The 20,151-nt window shown below is 51.8% G+C and overlaps 2 protein-coding genes across 3 annotated transcripts in view; both read left to right on the top strand.

Annotated features, from left to right (window-relative positions):
* LOC123750242 (uncharacterized) overlaps positions 1-20,151 on the top strand; it is a 446,055-nt gene that overhangs the window by 28,899 nt on the left and 397,005 nt on the right. The window lies entirely within an intron of this gene.
* The window catches only part of LOC123748106 (peptidyl-prolyl cis-trans isomerase-like), a 31,329-nt gene continuing 20,024 nt past the window's right edge, over positions 8,847-20,151 (top strand). For both annotated transcript variants that reach the window (XM_069336169.1, XM_069336170.1), the window contains exon 1: positions 8,847-8,989. Coding sequence is in view for 1 of the 2 variants with exons in the window: in XM_069336170.1 (XP_069192271.1) it covers positions 8,873-8,989 (117 nt within the window). In the remaining variant the exon portion in view is untranslated. The remainder of the gene's footprint in view (positions 8,990-20,151) is intronic.

A 20,151-nucleotide genomic window follows, 5' to 3' on the forward strand; every position in this document is an offset into this window, starting at 1 on the left:
ACCGTGGGACATGTTACTCAGGGCGTATATATACACCATGAGCAGTTTAAGGGTTAAACTCTGTTTAGTGTTTGCAAGTTATAGTTGTGTGTGTGTAAACTAAAGTCTTTGAAAATGTAATAATTTATTACGAAACGCGTTCACATGTCAAGCCGCCTGCTATCGCTGTATCTATCGATGATTTCTGTGTTGTTAGATAGATAGTTGTTTGATAATCATCGATAGATACAGCGATAGCAGGCTATCGCTGTATCTATCGATGATTTCTGTGTTGTTAGATAGATAGTTGTTTGATAATCATCGATAGATACAGCGATAGCAGGCTATCGCTGTATCTATCGATGATTTCTGTGTTGTTAGATAGATAGTTGTTTGATAATCATCGATAGATACAGCGATAGCAGGCTATCGCTGTATCTATCGATGATTTCTGTGTTGTTAGATAGATAGTTGTTTGATAATCATCGATAGATACAGCGATAGCAGGCGGCTTGACGTCTGCGAAGCACTACACATCAAGAAGTCAACACCAGCAATCAACAGCCAATTAATGCACAACAATATTCTACCCACTTCAAGACTCCGCTCCAATATAGAAGCATCAAGAAATATGGACCAATAGGCTTTCTACAATTACTTCCATTCAATACCCATTGTTTCGTGTTCTGTCTTGTGTTGGAATTTAATACCCATTGTTGAAAGTTCGTTTTTTCACCTCATCCACCTCACCCAAATGTAGATATAAACCTCGAAGATGTGTAAGCTCTATTCAGTTTCAGTTGTGTGTTTGTAAACTAAAGTCTTTAAAAATGTAATAAGTTTTACGAAACGCGCTCAAGTGTCGCGTCAGACTAGAAATAAAAATGAATTTTGGAGAATTGATCTTTGAATTACCATCAACAGTGAAAAAGAAATGTAAGAAAGATAGAGAAAATTTGTGTTAGAATTATTAATCTTACTTTTTCGGTCATATTTAATAATATATGTCTACAGGAAAGAATGCTACCAAAATATATATATATATATATATATATATATATATATATATATATATATATATATATATATATATATATATATATATATATATATATATATATATGTCGTACCTAGTAGCCAGAACTCACTTCTCAGCCTACTGTGCAAGGCCCGATTTGCCTAATAAGCCAAGTTTTCATGAATTAATGTTTTTTCGTCTACCTAACCTACCTAACCTAACCTACCTTTTTTTGGCTACCTAACCTAACCTTACCTATATATATAGGTTAGGTTAGGTTAGGTAGGGTTGGTTAGGTTCGGTCATATATCTACGTTAATTTTAACTCCAATAAAAAAAATTGACCTCATACATAGTGAAAAGGGTAGCTTTATCATTTCATAAGAAAAAAATTATAGTAAATATATTAATTCAGGAAAACTTGGCTTATTAGGCAAATCGGGCCTTGAATAGTAGGCTGAGAAGTGAGTTCTGGCTACTAGGTACGACATATATATATATATATATATATATATATATATATATATATATATATATATATATATATATATATATATATATATATATATTTATATATAATTAGTATATTTTTGTAGCATTCTTTCCTGTAGACATATATTATTAAATATGACCGAAAAAATAAGATTAATAATTCTAACACAAATTTTCTCAATATTTCTTGTTTCTTTTCACTGTCGATGGTAATTGAAAAATCAGTTCTCCAAAATTCATTTTTATTTCTAGTCTGACGCCACACTTGAACTCATTTCGTAATAACTTATTACATTTTCAAAGACTTTAGTTTACACACAACTGTAACCTGCAAACACTAAACAGATTTCTTACTATGCTATAATTCAAATGGCTTTTAATTTTATATACCTGCATTTGGGTGAGGTGATGTTACAACAGTTTTGGATGAGGTGAAAACAAACTTTCAACACAAGATAGAACACGAAATATTGGGTAAAGTTAAAGGGGAAGAATGGAAGTAAATGCAAACGGCCTATTGGCCCATATTTCTTGATGCTTCTATATTGGTGCGGAGTCTTGAAGTGGGTAGAATATAGTTGTGCATTAATTGGCTGTTGATTGCTGGTGTTGACTTCTTAATGTGTAGTGCCTCGCAGATATCAAGCTGCCTGCTATCGGTGTATCTATCGATGATTTCCGTGTTTTTTGTTAAGACTTCTCTGGTGATGGTATGGTTGTGGGAAGAGATTATATTTTCCTTAATGGAGCCCTGTTGCTTATGTATCGTTAATCGCCTGGAAAGAGATGTTGTTGTCTTGCCTATATACTGAGTTCTTTGAGGCTTACAGTCCCTAAGTGGGCATTTGAAGGCATAGACGACATTGGTCTCTTTCAAAGCGTTCTGCTTTGTGTCTGGAGAGTTTCTCATGAGTAGGTTGGCAGTTTTCTTGGTTTTATAGTAAATCGTCAATTGTATCTTCTGATTTTTGTCTGTAGGGGTAACGATTCTATTAACAATATCTTTCAGGACCCTTTCCTGCGTTTTATGAGCTGTGGAAAAGAAGTTCCTGTAAAATAGTCTAATAGGGGGTACAGGTGTTGTGTTAGTTGTCTCTTCAGAGGTTGCATGGCATTTCACCTTCTTATGATGTCTTCAATGAAACCATTGGAGAAGCCGTTGTTGACTAGGACCTGCCTTACCCTACAAAGTTCTTCATCGACTTGCTTCCATCCTGAGCTGTGGCTGAGAGCACGGTCGACATAAGCGTTAACAACACTCCTCTTGCACCTGTCTGGGCAGTCACTATTGGCATTGAGGCACATTCCTATGTTTCTCTAGTGTAGACTGCAGTGTGGAAACCTCCACTCCTTTCCATGACTGTTACATCTAGAAAGGGCAGCTTTCCATCCTTCTCCATCTCGTAGGTGAAATGCAACACAGAATTCCGCTCAAATGCCTCCTTCAGCTCCTGCAGATGTCTGACCTCAGGTACCTGAGTAAAAATGTCGTCAACATACCTGCAGTATATGGCCGGTTTCAAGTTCATGTCGACGAAGACCTTTTGTTCGATGGTACCCATGTAGAAGTTCGCAAACAGAACACCTAGGGGAGAACCCATGGCGACCCCATCTACTTGCTTATACATGTGCCCATCCAGGCTTAAGAAGGATGCCTCTTTAGTACAAGCTTGGAGTAGTTTCCTTAGAATGTTTTCTGGTATGTCAAGAGGAGTACAGGCAAGATCACGATATACTCTGCCCCCTATCTATATATATATATATATATATATATATATATATATATATATATAAAAATATACAGTGGCACCTCGACATACGATTGCCCCTACTTGCGATAATTTCGAGTTACGATGTGAATTTCATCGAAAAATGCGACTCGACATCCGATGGTGTCGTCGACTTACGATATTTGTTGGTACACGTTCGGGTCGACAGAGCGAGTGGTTCCCAGTCACGCGGCCGACCTGCCTCAGTTTACTACAGCTGCTCGCTTAGTGACAATTGCGCCTATAAGAAATTCCGCTTTTGTGGTGATTTTTTGCATTTTGAACATTAAAGTAATTATTATATACCTTGCCATGAGTCCCAGGAAAGTCAGTGGTAAGGCTCAACATATGAAAACCCATGTAAGGATGATCATATAGCTGATACAAGAGTACAGAATGTCTCTTCCTCAACAATTAAGAAAATGTGTGCAGCATGGGAAGAATTGCAAACCTTTGCTGAAACGACTCGCCCAAATCAAGCTGCAGTAGGTCGTTGCCTTAACCTATTCAATGACACTGATGCATCATTACAGACAAATGTTAAAATTAAGGGAACAACAAATGCCTCTTGACAAATTTGTAGTGAGACAAACAAGCACTGAATCATAACCAGGTCCTAGTGGTATTCAGACAAAACGTAGGAAAGAGAGTACCCTAGAGAAAACATCACTGATGTGATAATGGAAGGGAACTCCCCTTCCAAACAGTAACAACTCTCTTCCTCCCCCCTCATCACTATCTTCCATACGCCATCAAGAGCCCTCCATAAAGGTAAGAGAAACTTTGGTACTGTATTGTAGTTAGAAAAAAACATTGTATTCAGTATAAAATGTATTTGTATGTTAATATTTTGGAGGGTGGGGAACGGATTAATTCAATTCCCTTTATTTCTTATGGGAAAAATCGCTTCGACTTACGATCCGTCTCTGGGAACGGATTAGCATCGTAAGTCGAGGCCCCATTGTGTGTGTATATATATATATGTCGTATCTAGTAGCCAGAATGCACTTCTCGGCCTACTATGCAAGGCCCAATTTGCCTAATAAGCCAAGTTTTCCTGAATTATTATATTTTCTCTAATTTTTTTCTTATGAAATGATAAAGCTACCCATTTCATTATGTATGAGGTCAATTTTTTTTTATTGGAGTTAAAATTAACGTAGATATATGACCGAACCTAACCTAACCTATCTCTATAGGTTAGGTTAGGTTAGGTAGCCGAAAAAGTTAGGTTAGGTTAGGTTAGGTAGGTTAGGTAGTCAAAAAACAATTCATGAAAACTTGGCTTATTAGGCAAATTGGGCCTTGAATAGTACGCTGAGAAGTGTGTTCTGGCTACTAGGTACGACATACATATATATATATATATATATATATATATATATATATATATATATATATATATATATTATATTATATATATATATATTATATATATATATATATTATATATATATATATATTATATATTATATATATATATTATATATATATATATATAATATATAAATATATATATATATATAATATATATATATATATATATATATATATATATATATATATATATATATATATATAATATATATATATATATTATATATTATATATTATATATATATATAATATATAAATATACATATATATAATATATATATATATTAGTATATTTTGGTAGCAGTCTTTCCTGTAGACATATATTATTAAATATGACCGAAAAAGTAAGATTAATAATTCTAACACGAATTTTCTCAATCTTTCGTACATTACGCTTCACTGTTGGAGGTAAATCAAAAATTAATTCTCCAAAATTCATTTTTATTTCTAGTCTGACGCGACACGGGCGCGTTTCGTAAAACTTATTACATTTTCAAAGACTTTAGTTCACAAATACACAACTGAATAGAACTTACGTATCTCCGATTTTATATCTACATTTGAGTGAGGTGGGAGGGGTGATGTGGCATTAACACAAGACAGAACAAGAGGGGATATTAATAGGGTATTAAAAGTATCAACACAAGACAGAACACAAACAATGGGTATTGAATAGAAGTGTTTGTAGAAAGCCTATTGGTCCATATTTCTTGATGCTTCTATATTGGAGCAGAGTCTTGAGGTGGGTAGAATATAGTTGTGCAATAATTGGCTGTTGATTGCTGGTGTTGACTTCTTGATGTGTAGTGCCTCGCAAACGTCAAGCCGCCTGCTATCGCTGTATCTATCGATGATTTCTGTGTTGTTTACTAGGATTTCTCTGGCGATGGTTTGGTTGCGGGAAGAGGAGCATATAATCTCTTCCCACAACGAAACCATCGCCAGAGAAATCCTAGTAAACAACACAGAAATCATCGATAGATACAGCGATAGCAGGCGGCTTGACGTTTGCGAGGCACTACACATCAAGAAGTCAACACCAGCAAACAACAGCCAATTATTGCACAACTATATTCTACCCACCTCAAGACTCCGCTCCAATATAGAAGCATCAAGAAATATGGACCAATAGGCTTTCTACAAACACTTCTATTCAATACCCATTGTTTGTGTTCTGTCTTGTGTTGATACTTTTAATACCCTATTAATATCCCCTCTTGTTCTGTCTTGTGTTAATGCCACATCACCCCTCCCACCTCACTCAAATGTAGATATAAAATCGGAGATACGTAAGTTCTATTCAGTTGTGTATTTGTGAACTAAAGTCTTTGAAAATGTAATAAGTTTTACGAAACGCGCCCGTGTCGCGTCAGACTAGAAATAAAAATGAATTTTGGAGAATTAATTTTTGATTTACCTCCAACAGTGAAGCGTAATGTACGGAAGATTGAGAAAATTCGTGTTAGAATTATTAATCTTACTTTTTCGGTCATATTTAATAATATAATATATATATATATATATATATATATATATATATATATATGTATACATACTGTACTTACTTTATAAATCAAATAGATAAGATTTGGTGGTCTTATCACCACCAAATCAACTAAGCCCAGATTTGTGTGAGTCCAATAGTCAATTTATCCATCATGGTTATGTTTGGGGAAGAGTATCACTCAATCTCAACAATCCTGTAATGTAATTGTGTGTTCCCATAGTAAGTGTAAAATAACCCAGAGTTGTTCAATAAAACCCATGTGTTAAGATGTAACCCACAGTGTATTTATTGTCCAACTTAGACTAAGAATACTTGATCCTTCCCCCATTATCACATACGATACATACATTTTCTTCCATTATTCATAATAAAGTAAGGATGGGTTTTGTTAGTCTGCACTTCTCAGGTATGGCTTACAAACAGCCCTGCTGCTGCAATATGTTACCTAAATATATTATCCCATACTCCGAGATATGTTTATAAAAAATATTGGCCTTGCTGTGAATGTGTTAATCTGTCAGTAATATTAACCCTGCTTTGAAATAGCAAAGAATGTATAAAAATATTATGTAATTTGTATTAATAAATAAAGTACTGTAATATTAGTTTTAAATGTAAATACATCTAGCAAACTAAATATTCTTTTCCACAGGATAACAAGCCAGAGGAATGTTCAGTGTGTTTTAACGATTATGATGACAATCAGCTACGACCTCGCACACTGCCATGTGGCCACACATTCTGCTCCCAGTGTATTGACAATGCTATCAAGAATGGTCAGCTGACCTGCCCCAGCTGCCGTGCCGAGCACGCTGCCACAGCCTCTACTCAGTTCCCAATTAGCTATGCTGTGGAGGCTTTTGTTAGGAAACTCAAAAATATTCAGCTAACAACTGAGGAAGTAGTGCCAGCAAAACCTTATGAAGGTCCCGCCAGAGGCATCAGTAAGACATTACGTTCCCTGGTGCAGGAGCAGAAGAGCATCATCAGCAGCCTCATTACTAGCTGTGAAGAGGTACTGTCCCAGCTGGGGGAGTACCGGGGAGAGCTGGGGGACTGGAAGACTCAGCACCTCCAGCTCCAGGACAGACTCTATGCTCTGGTAGAGCAGAACAAGTCAGCAATGAAGCTCTTGGAACTGGAGGATACCAGTGTGGTAGATATGACAACACAAGGAGAGGAAGGGAAGACTCAGCTGCAGGCCATATTGGGGAGCCTCGACACAGTCAACACCCCACAGGAGGTTGGCACAACCATAGACACAGCTGATGGGTGCAAGATGAAGGTAGAAGATTGGCTTCGGAAGTGCCAGGAACTCTTCCCAGATGTCAACACTGTCCACACCTCAGTGAAGGTACACTACCGAAGGTCACATTGTTCTCACCCAACTGAGTGTAGTATGGCCTCTATATAAACACTTCTGACATGGAGACACATCAAGATGAGAGTTGACTTTATAGATAGGAAACTTTTTGCTCTAACACCTGAAACATTTTTATTAATAAAGTCAACTGTCATCTTGGTGTTTCTCTACACTGTGGTCAGTGTAGAGAAACACCATTACTTATATTGTGAAATTATTTTACTCAGAGCCTGATGCTTCATTATAGTCCAGTTACTTTACTCAGAGCCTGATGCTTCATTATAGTCCAGTTACTTTACTCAGAGCCTGATGCTTCATTATAGTCCAGTTACTTTACTCAGAGCCTGATGCTTCATTATAGTCCAGTTACTTTACTCAGAGCCTGATGCTTCATTATAGTCCAGTTACTTTACTCAGAGCCTGATGCTTCATTATAGTCCAGTTACTTTACTCAGAGCCTGATGCTTCATTATAGTCCAGTTACTTTACTCAGAGCCTGATGCTTCATTATAGTCCAGTTACTTTACTCAGAGCCTGATGCATCATTATAGTCCAGTTACTTTACTCAGAGCCTGATGCTTCATTATAGTCCAGTTACTTTACTCAGAGCCTGATGCTTCATTATAGTCCAGTTTCTTTACTCAGAGCCTGATGCTTCATTATAGTCCAGTTACTTTACTCAGTGCCTGATGCTTCATTATAGTCCAGGTTCCACCATTAATGTTTGTGTTGGTAATGACAGGTGCAGGAGACCATCAGGGAGGCCCTGGAGATGACGACCACAGAGACAGGTGCCACAGCTGACCCCGTACACCTGGGAGACTCGGCCTCCACCATTAATGTTTGTGTTGGTAATGACAGGTGCAGGAGACCATCAGGGAGGTTCTGGAGATGATGACCACAGAGACAGGTGCCACAGCTGACCCCGTACACCTGGGAGACTCAGCCTCCACCATTAATGTTTGTGTTGGTAATGACAGGTGCAGGAGATCATCAGGGAGGCCCTGGAGATGACGACCACAGAGACAGGTGCCACAGCTGACCCCGTACAACTGGGAGACTCGGCCTCCACCATTAATGTTTGTGTTGGTAATGACAGGTGCAGGAGACCATCAGGGAGGCCCTGGAGATGATGACCACAGAGACAGGTGCCACAGCTGACCCCGTACACCTGGGAGACTCAGCCTCCACCATTAATGTTTGTGTTGGTAATGACAGGTGCAGGAGACCATCAGGGAGGCCCGGGAGATGATGACCACAGAGACAGGTGCCACAGCTGACCCCGTACACCTGGGAGACTCAGCCTCCACCATTAATGTTTGTGTTGGTAATGACAGGTGCAGGAGACCATCAGGGAGGCCCTGGAGATGATGACCACAGAGACAGGTGCCACAGCTGACCCCGTACACCTGGGAGACTCAGCCTCCAGCATCATGGATAAAGTTCAGGAAATCACTTTAGAGATCCCCCAGAAGCAATTAACAGTAAGTTTTTTATTTTCTCTCATAGGTCATACCACAAGATAAAGAGTTGAGTTTTGAGGAGAGGAAGCCTGTTGTTAGGTTTATCGGGGTTCCCCAAGGTCAACTACTGACTTTCCTTAACATACAATCCACAATAGTTGCCTAACTCCTGGATAAATATTTACTGGTTGGTGAACAGAGGCAACAGGAAACATGTTAACCATTTCTGGCCTGCATGGTGATTGAACCCGCGATCCTGGCCCCCTCACAGAGAGCGGGTGACACTCCACCAACCTTTCCAAAAAAGTATACCTGGTTGATGGGGTTCTGGGAGTTGTTCTACTCCCCAAGCCCGGCCCGAAGCCAGGCTTGACTTGAGAGAGTTTGGTCCACTAGGTTGTTGCTTGGAGCGGCCCGCAGGCCCACATATCCACCACAGCCCGGTTGATCTAGCACTCCTTAGGAGAAACAATCTAGTTTCCACTTGAAGATGTGTACGGTTGTTCCGGCAATATTTCTTATGCTCGCTGGGAGGACGTTGAATCCAGTAAGAGAGCGAACCAAATCAGACCACTGCTGGGTACGAAGAAACTGAAGCCTTAAAATTGCCAACGAACTCCACAACAATGCCAGCACCAACCCCATGCCAGTAGAGGGATGGGGGGGGGGGCTGGAGCTACAGGTCCAGCACCAACCCCCTGCCAGTAGAGGGGGGCTGGAGCAACAGGTACAACACCAAACCCCTGCCAGTAGAAGGAGGGCTGGAGCTACAGGTCCAGCACCAATCCCCTGCCAGTAGAAGGAGGGCTGGAGCTACAGGTCCAGCACCAATCCCCTGCCAGTAGAAGGGGGGATGAAACTACTGGTCCAGCACCAACTCCCACTGCCAGTAGAGAGGGGCTGGAGCTATAGATCCAGCACCCACCCCCCTGCCAGTAGAAGGGGGCTGGAGCTACAGGTCCAGCACGAACACCCTGCCAGTAGAGGGGGGGGGGGCAGGAGCTATAGGTAAAGCACCAACCCCTGCCAGTAGAGGGGCCTGGAGCTACAGGTCCAGCACCAACCCCCTGCCAGTAGAGGGGGGGGGGCTGGAGCTACAGGTCCAGCACCAACCCACTGCCAGTAAAGGGTGGCTGGAGCTACAGGTCCAGCACCAACCCCCTGCCAGTAGAGGGGGGGCTGGAGCTACACATCCAGCACCAACCTCCTGCCAGTAGAGGGGGGCTGGAGCTACAGGTCCAGCACCAACCCACTGCCAGTAAAGGGGGGCTGGAGCTACAGGTCCAGCACCAACCCACTGCCAGTAAAGGGGGGCTGGAGCTACAGGTCCAGCACCAACCCCCTGCCAGTAGAGGGGGGGGCTGGAGCTACAGGTACAACTCCAACCCCCTGCCAGTAGAGGGGGGCTGGAGCTACTGGTCGAGCACCAACTCCCCCTGCCAGTAGGGGGAAGGGGGCTGGAGCTACTGGTCCAGCACCAACTCCCCCTGCCAGTAGAGGGGGGCTGGAGCTACAGGTCCAGCACCAACTCCCCCTGCCAGTAGAGGGGGGCTGGAGCTACTGGTCCAGCACCAACCCCCTGCCAGTAGAGGGGGGCTGGAGCTACAGGTCCAGCAGCATCCCCTGCCAGTAGAGAGGGGGCTGGAGCAACAGGTCCAGCACCAACCCCCTGCCAGTAGAGGGGGGCTGGAGCTACAGGTCCAGCACCAACTCCCCCTGCCAGTAGAGTTGGGCTGGAGCAACAGGTCCAGCACCAACCCCCTGCCAGTAGAGGGAGCTGGAGCTACAGATCCTGCACCAACCCCCTGCCAGTAGAGGGGGCTAGAGCTACAGGTCCAGCACCAACCCCCTGCCAGTAGAGGGGGCTGGAGCTACAGATCCAGCACCAACCCCCAGCCAGTAGAGGGGGGAGGCTGGAGCTACAGGTCCAGCACCAACCCCCTGCCAGTAGGGGGGGGGGCAGGAGATACAGGTGCAGCACCTACCCCCTGCCAGTAAAGGGGGGCTGGAGCTACAGGTCCAGCACCTACCCCCTGCCAGTAGAGGGGGGAGGCTGGAGCTACAGGTCCAGCACCAACCCCCTGCCAGTAGAGGGGGGGGCTGGAGCTACACGTCAAACACCAACCCCCTGCCAGTAGAGGGGGGGCTGGAGCTACTGGTCCAGCACCAACCCCCTGCCAGTAGAGGGGGGGATGGAGCTACAGATCCAGCACCAACCCCCTGCCAGTAGAGGGGGGGGGGGCTGGAGCTACTGGTCCAGCACCAACCCCCTGCCAGTAGAGGGAGGCTGGAGCTACAGGTCCAGCACGAACCCCCTGCCAGTAGAGGGGGCTGGAGCTACTGGTCCAGTACTAACCCCCTGCCAGTAGAGGGGGGGGCTGGAGCTATAGGTCCAGCACCATCCCTCTTCCAGTAGAGGGGGGGGGGCTGGAGCTACTGGTCCAGCACCAACCCCCTGCCAGTAGAGGGGGGGGGGGCTGGAGCTACTGGTCCAGCACCAACCCCCTGCCAGTAGAGGGAGGCTGGAGCTACAGGTCTAGCACCAACCCCTTGCCAGTAGAGAGGGGCTGGAGCTACAGGTCCAACACCAACCACCTGCCAGTAGAGGGGAGGGGGGGCTGGAGCTACTGGTCCAGCACCAACCCCCTGCCAGTAGAGGGAGGCTGGAGCTACAGGTCCAGCACGAACCCCCTGCCAGTAGAGGGGGGCTGGAGCTACTGGTCCAGTACTAACCCCCTGCCAGTAGAGGGGGGCTGGAGCTACAGGTCCAGCACCAACCCTCTTCCAGTAGAGGGGGGCTGGAGCTACAGGTCCAGCACATACCCCATGCCAGTAGAGAGGGGTTGGAACTACTAGTCCTGCACCAACCCCTGCCAGTAGAGGAGGGCTGGAGCTACAGGTCCATCACCAACCATCTGCCAGTAGAGGGGGGCTGGAGCTACAGGTCCAGCACGAACCCCCTGCCAGTAGAGGGGGCTGGAGCTACTGGTCCAGTGCTAACCCCCTGCCAGTAGAGGGGGGGGCTGGAGCTATAGGTCCAGCACCATCCCTCTTCCAGTAGAGGGGGGGGGCTGGAGCTACTGGTCCAGCACCAACCCCCTGCCAGTAGAGGGGGGGGGGCTGGAGCTACTGGTCCAGCACCAACCCCCTGCCAGTAGAGGGAGGCTGGAGCTACAGGTCTAGCACCAACCCCTTGCCAGTAGAGAGGGGCTGGAGCTACAGGTCCAGCACCAACCACCTGCCAGTAGAGGGGGGCTGGAGCTACAGATCCAGCACCAAACCCCTGCCAGTAGAGGGAGCTGGAGCTACAGGTCCAGCACCAACCTCCTGGCAGTAGAGGGGGCTGGAGCTACAGGTCCAGCACCAACCCCCTGCCAGTAGAGGAGGGCTGGAGCTACAGGTCCAGTGCCAACCCCAAGCCAGTAGAGGGGGGCTTGAGCTACAGGTCCAGCACCACCCCTCTGCCAGTAGAGGGGGCTGGAGCTACAGGTCCAGAACCAACCCCCTGCCAGTTGAGGAGGGCTGGAGCTACAGGTTCAGCGCCAACCCCCTGCCAGTAGAGGTGGGCAGGAGCTACAGGTCCAGCACCAACCCCCAGCCAGTAGAGGGGGGCTGGAGCTACAGGTCCAGCACCAACCCCCTGCCAGTAGAGGGGGGGCTGGAGCTACAGGTCCAGCACCTACCCCCTGCCAGTAAAGGGGGGCTGGAGCTACAGGTCCAGCACCAACCCACTGCCAGTAAAGGGGGGCTGGAGCTACAGGTCCAGCACCAACCCCCTGCCAGTAGAGTGGGAGGGCTGGAGCTACAGGTACAACTCCAACTCCCTGCCAGTAGAGGGGGGCTGGAGCTACTGGTCCAGCACCTACCCCCTGCCAGTAAAGGGGGGCTGGAGCTACAGGTACAACTCCAACCCCCTGCCAGTAGAGGGGGGCTGGAGCTACAAGTCCAGCACCTACCCCCTGCCAGTAAAGGGGGGCTGGACCTACAGGTACAACTCCAACCCCCTGCCAGTAGAGGAGGGGCTGGAGCTACAGGTCCAGCACCAACCCCCTGCCAGTAGGGGGGGGGGCTGGAGCTACAAGTCCAGAACTAACGCCCTGCCAGTAGAGGGGGACATGGAGCTACAGGTCCAGTACCAATCCCCTGCCAGAGGAGGGTCCTGGAGCTACAGGTCTAGCACCAACCCCTTGCCAGTAGAGGGGGACATGTAGCTACAGGTCCAGCACCAACCCCCTGCCAGTAGAGTGGGGGGGGGCTGGAGCTACAGGTCCAGCACCATCCCCCTGTCAGTAGAGTGGGGCTGGAGCTACAGGTCCAGCACCAATCCCCTGCCAGTAGAGGGGGGGCTGGACCTACAGATCCAGCACCAACCCCCTGCCAGTAGAGGAGGGGGGGCTGGAGCTACAGGTCCAGCACCAACCCCCTGCCAGTAGAGGGGGGGCTGGAGCTACTGGTCCTGCACCGACCCCTGCCAGTAAAGGGGGGGCTGGAGCTACAGTTGCAGCACCAACCCCCAGCCAGTAGAGGGGGGCTGGAGCTACAGGTCCAGCACCAACTCCCCCTGCCAGTAGAGGGGGGCTGGAGCTACAGGTGCAGCACCAACCCCCTGCCAGTAGAGAGGGGGCTGGAACTACAGGTCCAGCACCCACCCCTTGCCAGTAGTGTGGGGCTGGAGCTACAGGTCCAGCACCAACACCCTGCCAATAGAGCAGGGCTGGAGCTACAAGTCCAACACCAACCCCCTGCCAGTAGAGGGGGCTAGAGCTACAGGTCCAGCACCAACCCCCTGCCAGTAGAGGGGGCTGGAGCTACAGATCCAGCACCAACCCCCAGCCAGTATAGGGGGGGGGGCTGGAGCTACAGGTCCAGCACCAACCCCCTGCCAGTAGAGGGGGGGCTGGAGCTACACGTCAAGCACCAACCCCCTCCCAGTAGAGGGGGGGGGCAGGAGATACAGGTGCAGCACCTACCCCCTGCCAGTAAAGGGGGGCTGGAGCTACAGGTCCAGCACCTACCCCCTGCCAGTAGAGGGGGGGCTGGAGCTATAGGTCCAGCACCATCCCTCTTCCGGTAGAGGTGGGGTGGAGCTTCAGGTCCAGCACCAACCCCCTGCCAGTAGAGGGGGGGGGGCTGGAGCTACAGGTCCAGGGCCAACCCCTTGCCAGTAGAGGGGGCTGGAGCTACAGGTCCAGCACCAACCCCCTGCCAGTAGAGGGAAGGCTGGAGCTACAGGTCCAGGGCCAACCCTCTGCCAGTAAAGGGGGCTGGAGCTACAGGTCCAGAACCAACCCCTGCCAGTTGAGGAGGGCTGGAGCTACAGGTCCAGCGCCAACCCCCTGCCAGTAGAGGTGGGCAGGAGCTACAGGTCCAGCACCTACCCCCTGCCAGTAGAGGGGGGGGCTGGAGCTATAGGTCCAGCACCATCCCTCTTCCAGTAGAAAGGGGGGGGGGCTGGAGCTACTGGTCCAGCACCAACCCCCTGCCAGTAGAGGAGGGGGGGGGGGGGGCTGGAGCTACTGGTCCAGCACCAACCCCCTGCCAGTAAAGGGAGGCTGGAGCTACAGGTCTAGCACCAACCCCTTGCCAGTAGAGAGGGGCTGGAGCTACAGGTCCAGCACCAACCCCCTGCCAGTAGAGGGAAGGCTGGAGCTACAGGTCCAGGGCCAACCCTCTGCCAGTAAAGGGGGCTGGAGCTACAGGTCCAGAACCAACCCCCTGCCAGTTGAGGAGGGCTGGAGCTACAGGTCCAGCGCCAACCCCCTGCCAGTAGAGGTGGGCAGGAGCTACAGGTCCAGCACCTACCCCCTGCCAGTAGAGGGGGGGGGCTGGAGCTATAGGTCCAGCACCATCCCTCTTCCAGTAGAAAGGGGGGGGGGGGCTGGAGCTACTGGTCCAGCACCAACCCCCTGCCAGTAGAGGAGGGGGGGGGCTGGAGCTACTGGTCCAGCACCAACCCCCTGCCAGTAGAGGGAGGCTGGAGCTACAGGTATAGCACCAACCCCTTGCCAGTAGAGAGGGGCTGGAGCTACAGGTCCAGCACCAACCACCTGCCAGTAGAGGGGAGGGGGGGCTGGAGCTACTGGTCCAGCACCAACCCCCTGCCAGTAGAGGGAGGCTGGAGCTACAGGTCCAGCACGAACCCCCTGCCAGTAGAGGGGGGCTGGAGCTACTGGTCCAGTACTAACCCCCTGCCAGTAGAGGGGGGCTGGAGCTACAGGTCCAGCACCAACCCTCTTCCAGTAGAGGGGGGCTGGAGCTACAGGTCCAGCACATACCCCGTGCCAGTAGAGAGGGGTTGGAACTACTAGTCCTGCACCAACCCCTGCCAGTAGAGGAGGGCTGGAGCTACAGGTCCAGCACCAACCGTCTGCCAGTAGAGGGGGGCTTGAGCTACAGGTCCAGCACCAAACCCCTGCCAGTAGAGGAGGGCTGGAGCTTCAGGTCCAGCACCAACCCGCTGCAAGTAGAGGGGGGCTGGAGCTACAGGTCCAGCACCAACTCCCCCTGCCAGTAGAGGGGGGCTGGAGCTACAGGTGCAGCACCAACCCCCTGCCAGTAGAGAGGGGGCTGGAACTACAGGTCCAGCACCCACCCCTTGCCAGTAGTGTGGGGCTGGAGCTACAGGTCCAGCACCAACACCCTGCCAATAGAGCAGGGCTGGAGCTACAAGTCCAACACCAACCCCCTGCCAGTAGAGGGGGCTAGAGCTACAGGTCCAGCACCAACCCCCTGCCAGTAGAGGGGGCTGGAGCTACAGATCCAGCACCAACCCCCAGCCAGTATAGGGGGGGGGGCTGGAGCTACAGGTCCAGCACCAACCCCCTGCCAGTAGAGGGGGGGCTGGAGCTACACGTCAAGCACCAACCCCCTCCCAGTAGAGGGGGGGGCAGGAGATACAGGTGCAGCACCTACCCCCTGCCAGTAAAGGGGGGCTGGAGCTACAGGTCCAGCACCTACCCCCTGCCAGTAGAGGGGGGGCTGGAGCTATAGGTCCAGCACCATCCCTCTTCCAGTAGAGGTGGGGTGGAGCTTCAGGTCCAGCACCAACCCCCTGCCAGTAGAGGGGGGGGGGCTGGAGCTACAGGTCCAGGGCCAACCCCTTGCCAGTAGAGGGGGCTGGAGCTACAGGTCCAGCACCAACCCCCTGCCAGTAGAGGGAAGGCTGGAGCTACAGGTCCAGGGCCAACCCTCTGCCAGTAAAGGGGGCTGGAGCTACAGGTCCAGAACCAACCCCTGCCAGTTGAGGAGGGCTGGAGCTACAGGTCCAGCGCCAACCCCCTGCCAGTAGAGGTGGGCAGGAGCTACAGGTCCAGCACCTACCCCCTGCCAGTAGAGGGGGGGGCTGGAGCTATAGGTCCAGCACCATCCCTCTTCCAGTAGAAAGGGGGGGGGCTGGAGCTACTGGTCCAGCACCAACCCCCTGCCAGTAGAGGAGGGGGGGGGGGCTGGAGCAACTGGTCCAGCACCAACCCCCTGCCAGTAAAGGGAGGCTGGAGCTACAGGTCTAGCACCAACCCCTTGCCAGTAGAGAGGGGCTGGAGCTACAGGTCCAGCACCAACCCCCTGCCAGTAGAGGGAAGGCTGGAGCTACAGGTCCAGGGCCAACCCTCTGCCAGTAAAGGGGGCTGGAGCTACAGGTCCAGAACCAACCCCCTGCCAGTTGAGGAGGGCTGGAGCTACAGGTCCAGCGCCAACCCCCTGCCAGTAGAGGTGGGCAGGAGCTACAGGTCCAGCACCTACCCCCTGCCAGTAGAGGGGGGGGGCTGGAGCTATAGGTCCAGCACCATCCCTCTTCCAGTAGAAAGGGGGGGGGGGCTGGAGCTACTGGTCCAGCACCAACCCCCTGCCAGTAGAGGAGGGGGGGGGGCTGGAGCTACTGGTCCAGCACCAACCCCCTGCCAGTAGAGGGAGGCTGGAGCTACAGGTATAGCACCAACCCCTTGCCAGTAGAGAGGGGCTGGAGCTACAGGTCCAGCACCAACCACCTGCCAGTAGAGGGGAGGGGGGGCTGGAGCTACTGGTCCAGCACCAACCCCCTGCCAGTAGAGGGAGGCTGGAGCTACAGGTCCAGCACGAACCCCCTGCCAGTAGAGGGGGGCTGGAGCTACTGGTCCAGTACTAACCCCCTGCCAGTAGAGGGGGGCTGGAGCTACAGGTCCAGCACCAACCCTCTTCCAGTAGAGGGGGGCTGGAGCTACAGGTCCAGCACATACCCCGTGCCAGTAGAGAGGGGTTGGAACTACTAGTCCTGCACCAACCCCTGCCAGTAGAGGAGGGCTGGAGCTACAGGTCCAGCACCAACCGTCTGCCAGTAGAGGGGGGCTTGAGCTACAGGTCCAGCACCAAACCCCTGCCAGTAGAGGAGGGCTGGAGCTTCAGGTCCAGCACCAACCCGCTGCAAGTAGAGGGGGGCTGGAGCTACAGGTCCAGCACCAAACCCCTGCCAGTAGAGGGAGCTGGAGCTACAGGTCCAGCACCAACCTCCTGGCAGTAGAGGGGGCTGGAGCTACAGGTCCAGCACCAACCCCCTGCCAGTAGAGGAGGGCTGGAGCTACAGGTCCAGCGCCAACCCCAAGCCAGTAGAGGAGGGCTTGAGCTACAGGTCCAGCACCACCCCTCTGCCAGTAGAGGGGGCTGGAGCTACAGGTCCAGAACCAACCCCCTGCCAGTTGAGGAGGGCTGGAGCTACAGGTCCAGCGCCAACCCCCTGCCAGTAGAGGTGGGCAGGAGCTACAGGTCCAGCACCAACCCCCAGCCAGTAGAGGGGGGCTGGAGCTACAGGTCCAGCACCAACCCCCTGCCAGTAGAGGGGGGGCTGGAGCTACACGTCAAGCACCAACCCCCTCCCAGTAAAGGGGGGCTGGAGATACAGGTCCAGCACCTACCCCCTGCCAGTAGAGGGGGGGCTGGAGCTACAGGTCCAGCACCTATCCCCTGCCAGTAAAGGGGGGCTGGAGCTACAGGTCCAGCACCAACCCCCTGCCAGTAGAGGGGGAGGGCTGGAGCTACAGGTACAACTCCAACCCCCTGCCAGTAGAGGGGGGCTGGAGCTACTGGTCCAGCACCTACCCCCTGCCAGTAGAGGGGGGCTGGAGCTACAGGTCCAGCACCTATCCCCTGCCAGTAAAGGGGGGCTGGAGCTACAGGTACAACTCCAACCCCTGCCAGTAGAGGAGGGGCTGGAGCTACAGGTCCAGCACCAACCCCCTGCCAGTAGAGGGGGGCTGGAGCTACTGGTCCAGCACCAACCCCCTGCCAGTAGGGGGGGGGGGCTGGAGCTACAAGTCCAGAACTAACGCCCTGCCAGTAGAGGGGGACATGGAGCTACAGGTCCAGTACCAACCTCCTGCCAGAGGAGGGTCCTGGAGCTACAGGTCTAGCACCAACCCCTTGCCAGTAGAGAGGGGCTGGAGCTACAGGTCCAGCACCAACCCCCTGGCAGTAGAGAGGGGCTGGAGCTACAGGTCCAGCACCAACCCCCTGCCAGTAGAGGGGGCGGGCTGGAGCTACAGGTCCAGCACTAACCCCTTGCCAGAAGAGAGGGGCTGGAGCTACAGGTCCAGCACCAACCCCCTGCCAGTAGAGGGGGCGGGCTGGAGCTACAGGTCCAGCACCATCCCCCTGTCAGTAGAGTGGGGCTGGAGCTACAGGTCCAGCACCAATCCCCTGCCAGTAGAGGGGGGGCTGGAGCTACAGATCCAGCACCAACCCCCTGCCAGTAGAGGGGGGGGGGGGGCTGGAGCTACAGGTCCAGCACCAACCCCCTGCCAGTAGAGGGGGGGCTGGAGCTACTGGTCCTGCACCGACTCCCTGCCAGTAGAGGGGGGGGGGGCTGGAGCTACAGTTGCAGCACCAACCCCCTGAAAGTAGAGGGGGGCTGGAACTACAGGTCCAGCACCCACCCCTTGCCAGTAGTGTGGGGCTGGAGCTACAGGTCCAGCACCAACCCCCTGCCAATAGAGCAGGGCTGGAGCTACAAGTCCAACACCAACCCCCTGCCAGTAGAGGGGGCTAGAGCTACAGGTCCAGCACCAACCCCCTGCCAGTAGAGGGGGCTGGAGCTACAGATCCTGCACCAACCCCCTGCCAGTAGAGGGGGTTAGAGCTACAGGTCCAGCTCCAACCCCCAGCCAGTAGAGGGGGGCTGGAGCTACAGGTCCAGCACCAACCCCCTCCCAGTAGAGGGGGGGGCAGGAGATACAGGTGCAGCACCTACCCCCTGCCAGTAAATGGGGGCTGGAGCTACAGGTCCAGCACCAACCCCCTGCCAGTAGAGGGGGGGCTGGAGCTACAGGTCCAGCACCAACCCCCTGCCAGTAGAGGGGGGGGCTGGAGCTACAGGTCCAGCACCAACCCCCTGCCAGTAGAGGGGGGGCTGGAGCTACAGGTCCAGCACCAACCCCCTGCCAGTAGAGGGGGGGGGGGCTGGAGCTACTGGTCCAGCACCAACCCCCTGCCAGTAGAGGGGGGCTGAAGCTATAGGTCCAGCACCACCCCTCTACCAGTAGAGGGGGGCTGGAGCTACAGGTCCAACACCAACCCCCTACCAGTAGAGGTGGGGTGGAGCTACACGTCAAGCACCAACCCCCTCCCAGTAGAGGGGGGAGGCTGGAGCTACAGGTACAGCACCAACCCCGTGCCAGTAAAGGGGGGAGGCTGGAGCTACAGGTACAGCACCAACCCCCTGCCAGTAGAGGGGGGTCTGAAGCTACAAGTCCAGCACCAACTCTCTTCCAGTAGAGGGGGGCTGGAGCTACAGGTCAAGCAGCTACCCCTTGCCAGTAGAGGGAGCTGGAGCTTAAGGTCCAGCACCAACCCGCTGCCAGTAGAGGGGGGCTGGAGCTACAGGTCCAGCACCAACCATCTGCCAGTTTAAGGGGTCCTGGAGCTTCAGGTCCAGCACCAATCCCCTGCCAGTAGAGGGGGGGCTGGAGCTACAGGTCCAACACCAACCCCCTGCCAGTAGAGGGGGGGGGCTGGAGCTACAGGTCCAGCACCACCCCTCTACCAGTAGAGGGGGGCTGGAGCTACAGGTCCAGCACCAACCCGCTGCCAGTAGAGGGGGGCTGGAGCTACAGGTCCAGCACCAAACCCCTGCCAGTAGAAGGGGGCTGGAGCAACAGGTCCAGCACCAACCCCCTGCCAGTAGAGGAGGGCTGGAGCTACAAGTCCAGCGCCAACCC

Source organism: Procambarus clarkii, chromosome 35, assembly GCF_040958095.1.
Source record: "Procambarus clarkii isolate CNS0578487 chromosome 35, FALCON_Pclarkii_2.0, whole genome shotgun sequence".
NCBI lineage: Eukaryota > Metazoa > Arthropoda > Malacostraca > Decapoda > Cambaridae > Procambarus > Procambarus clarkii.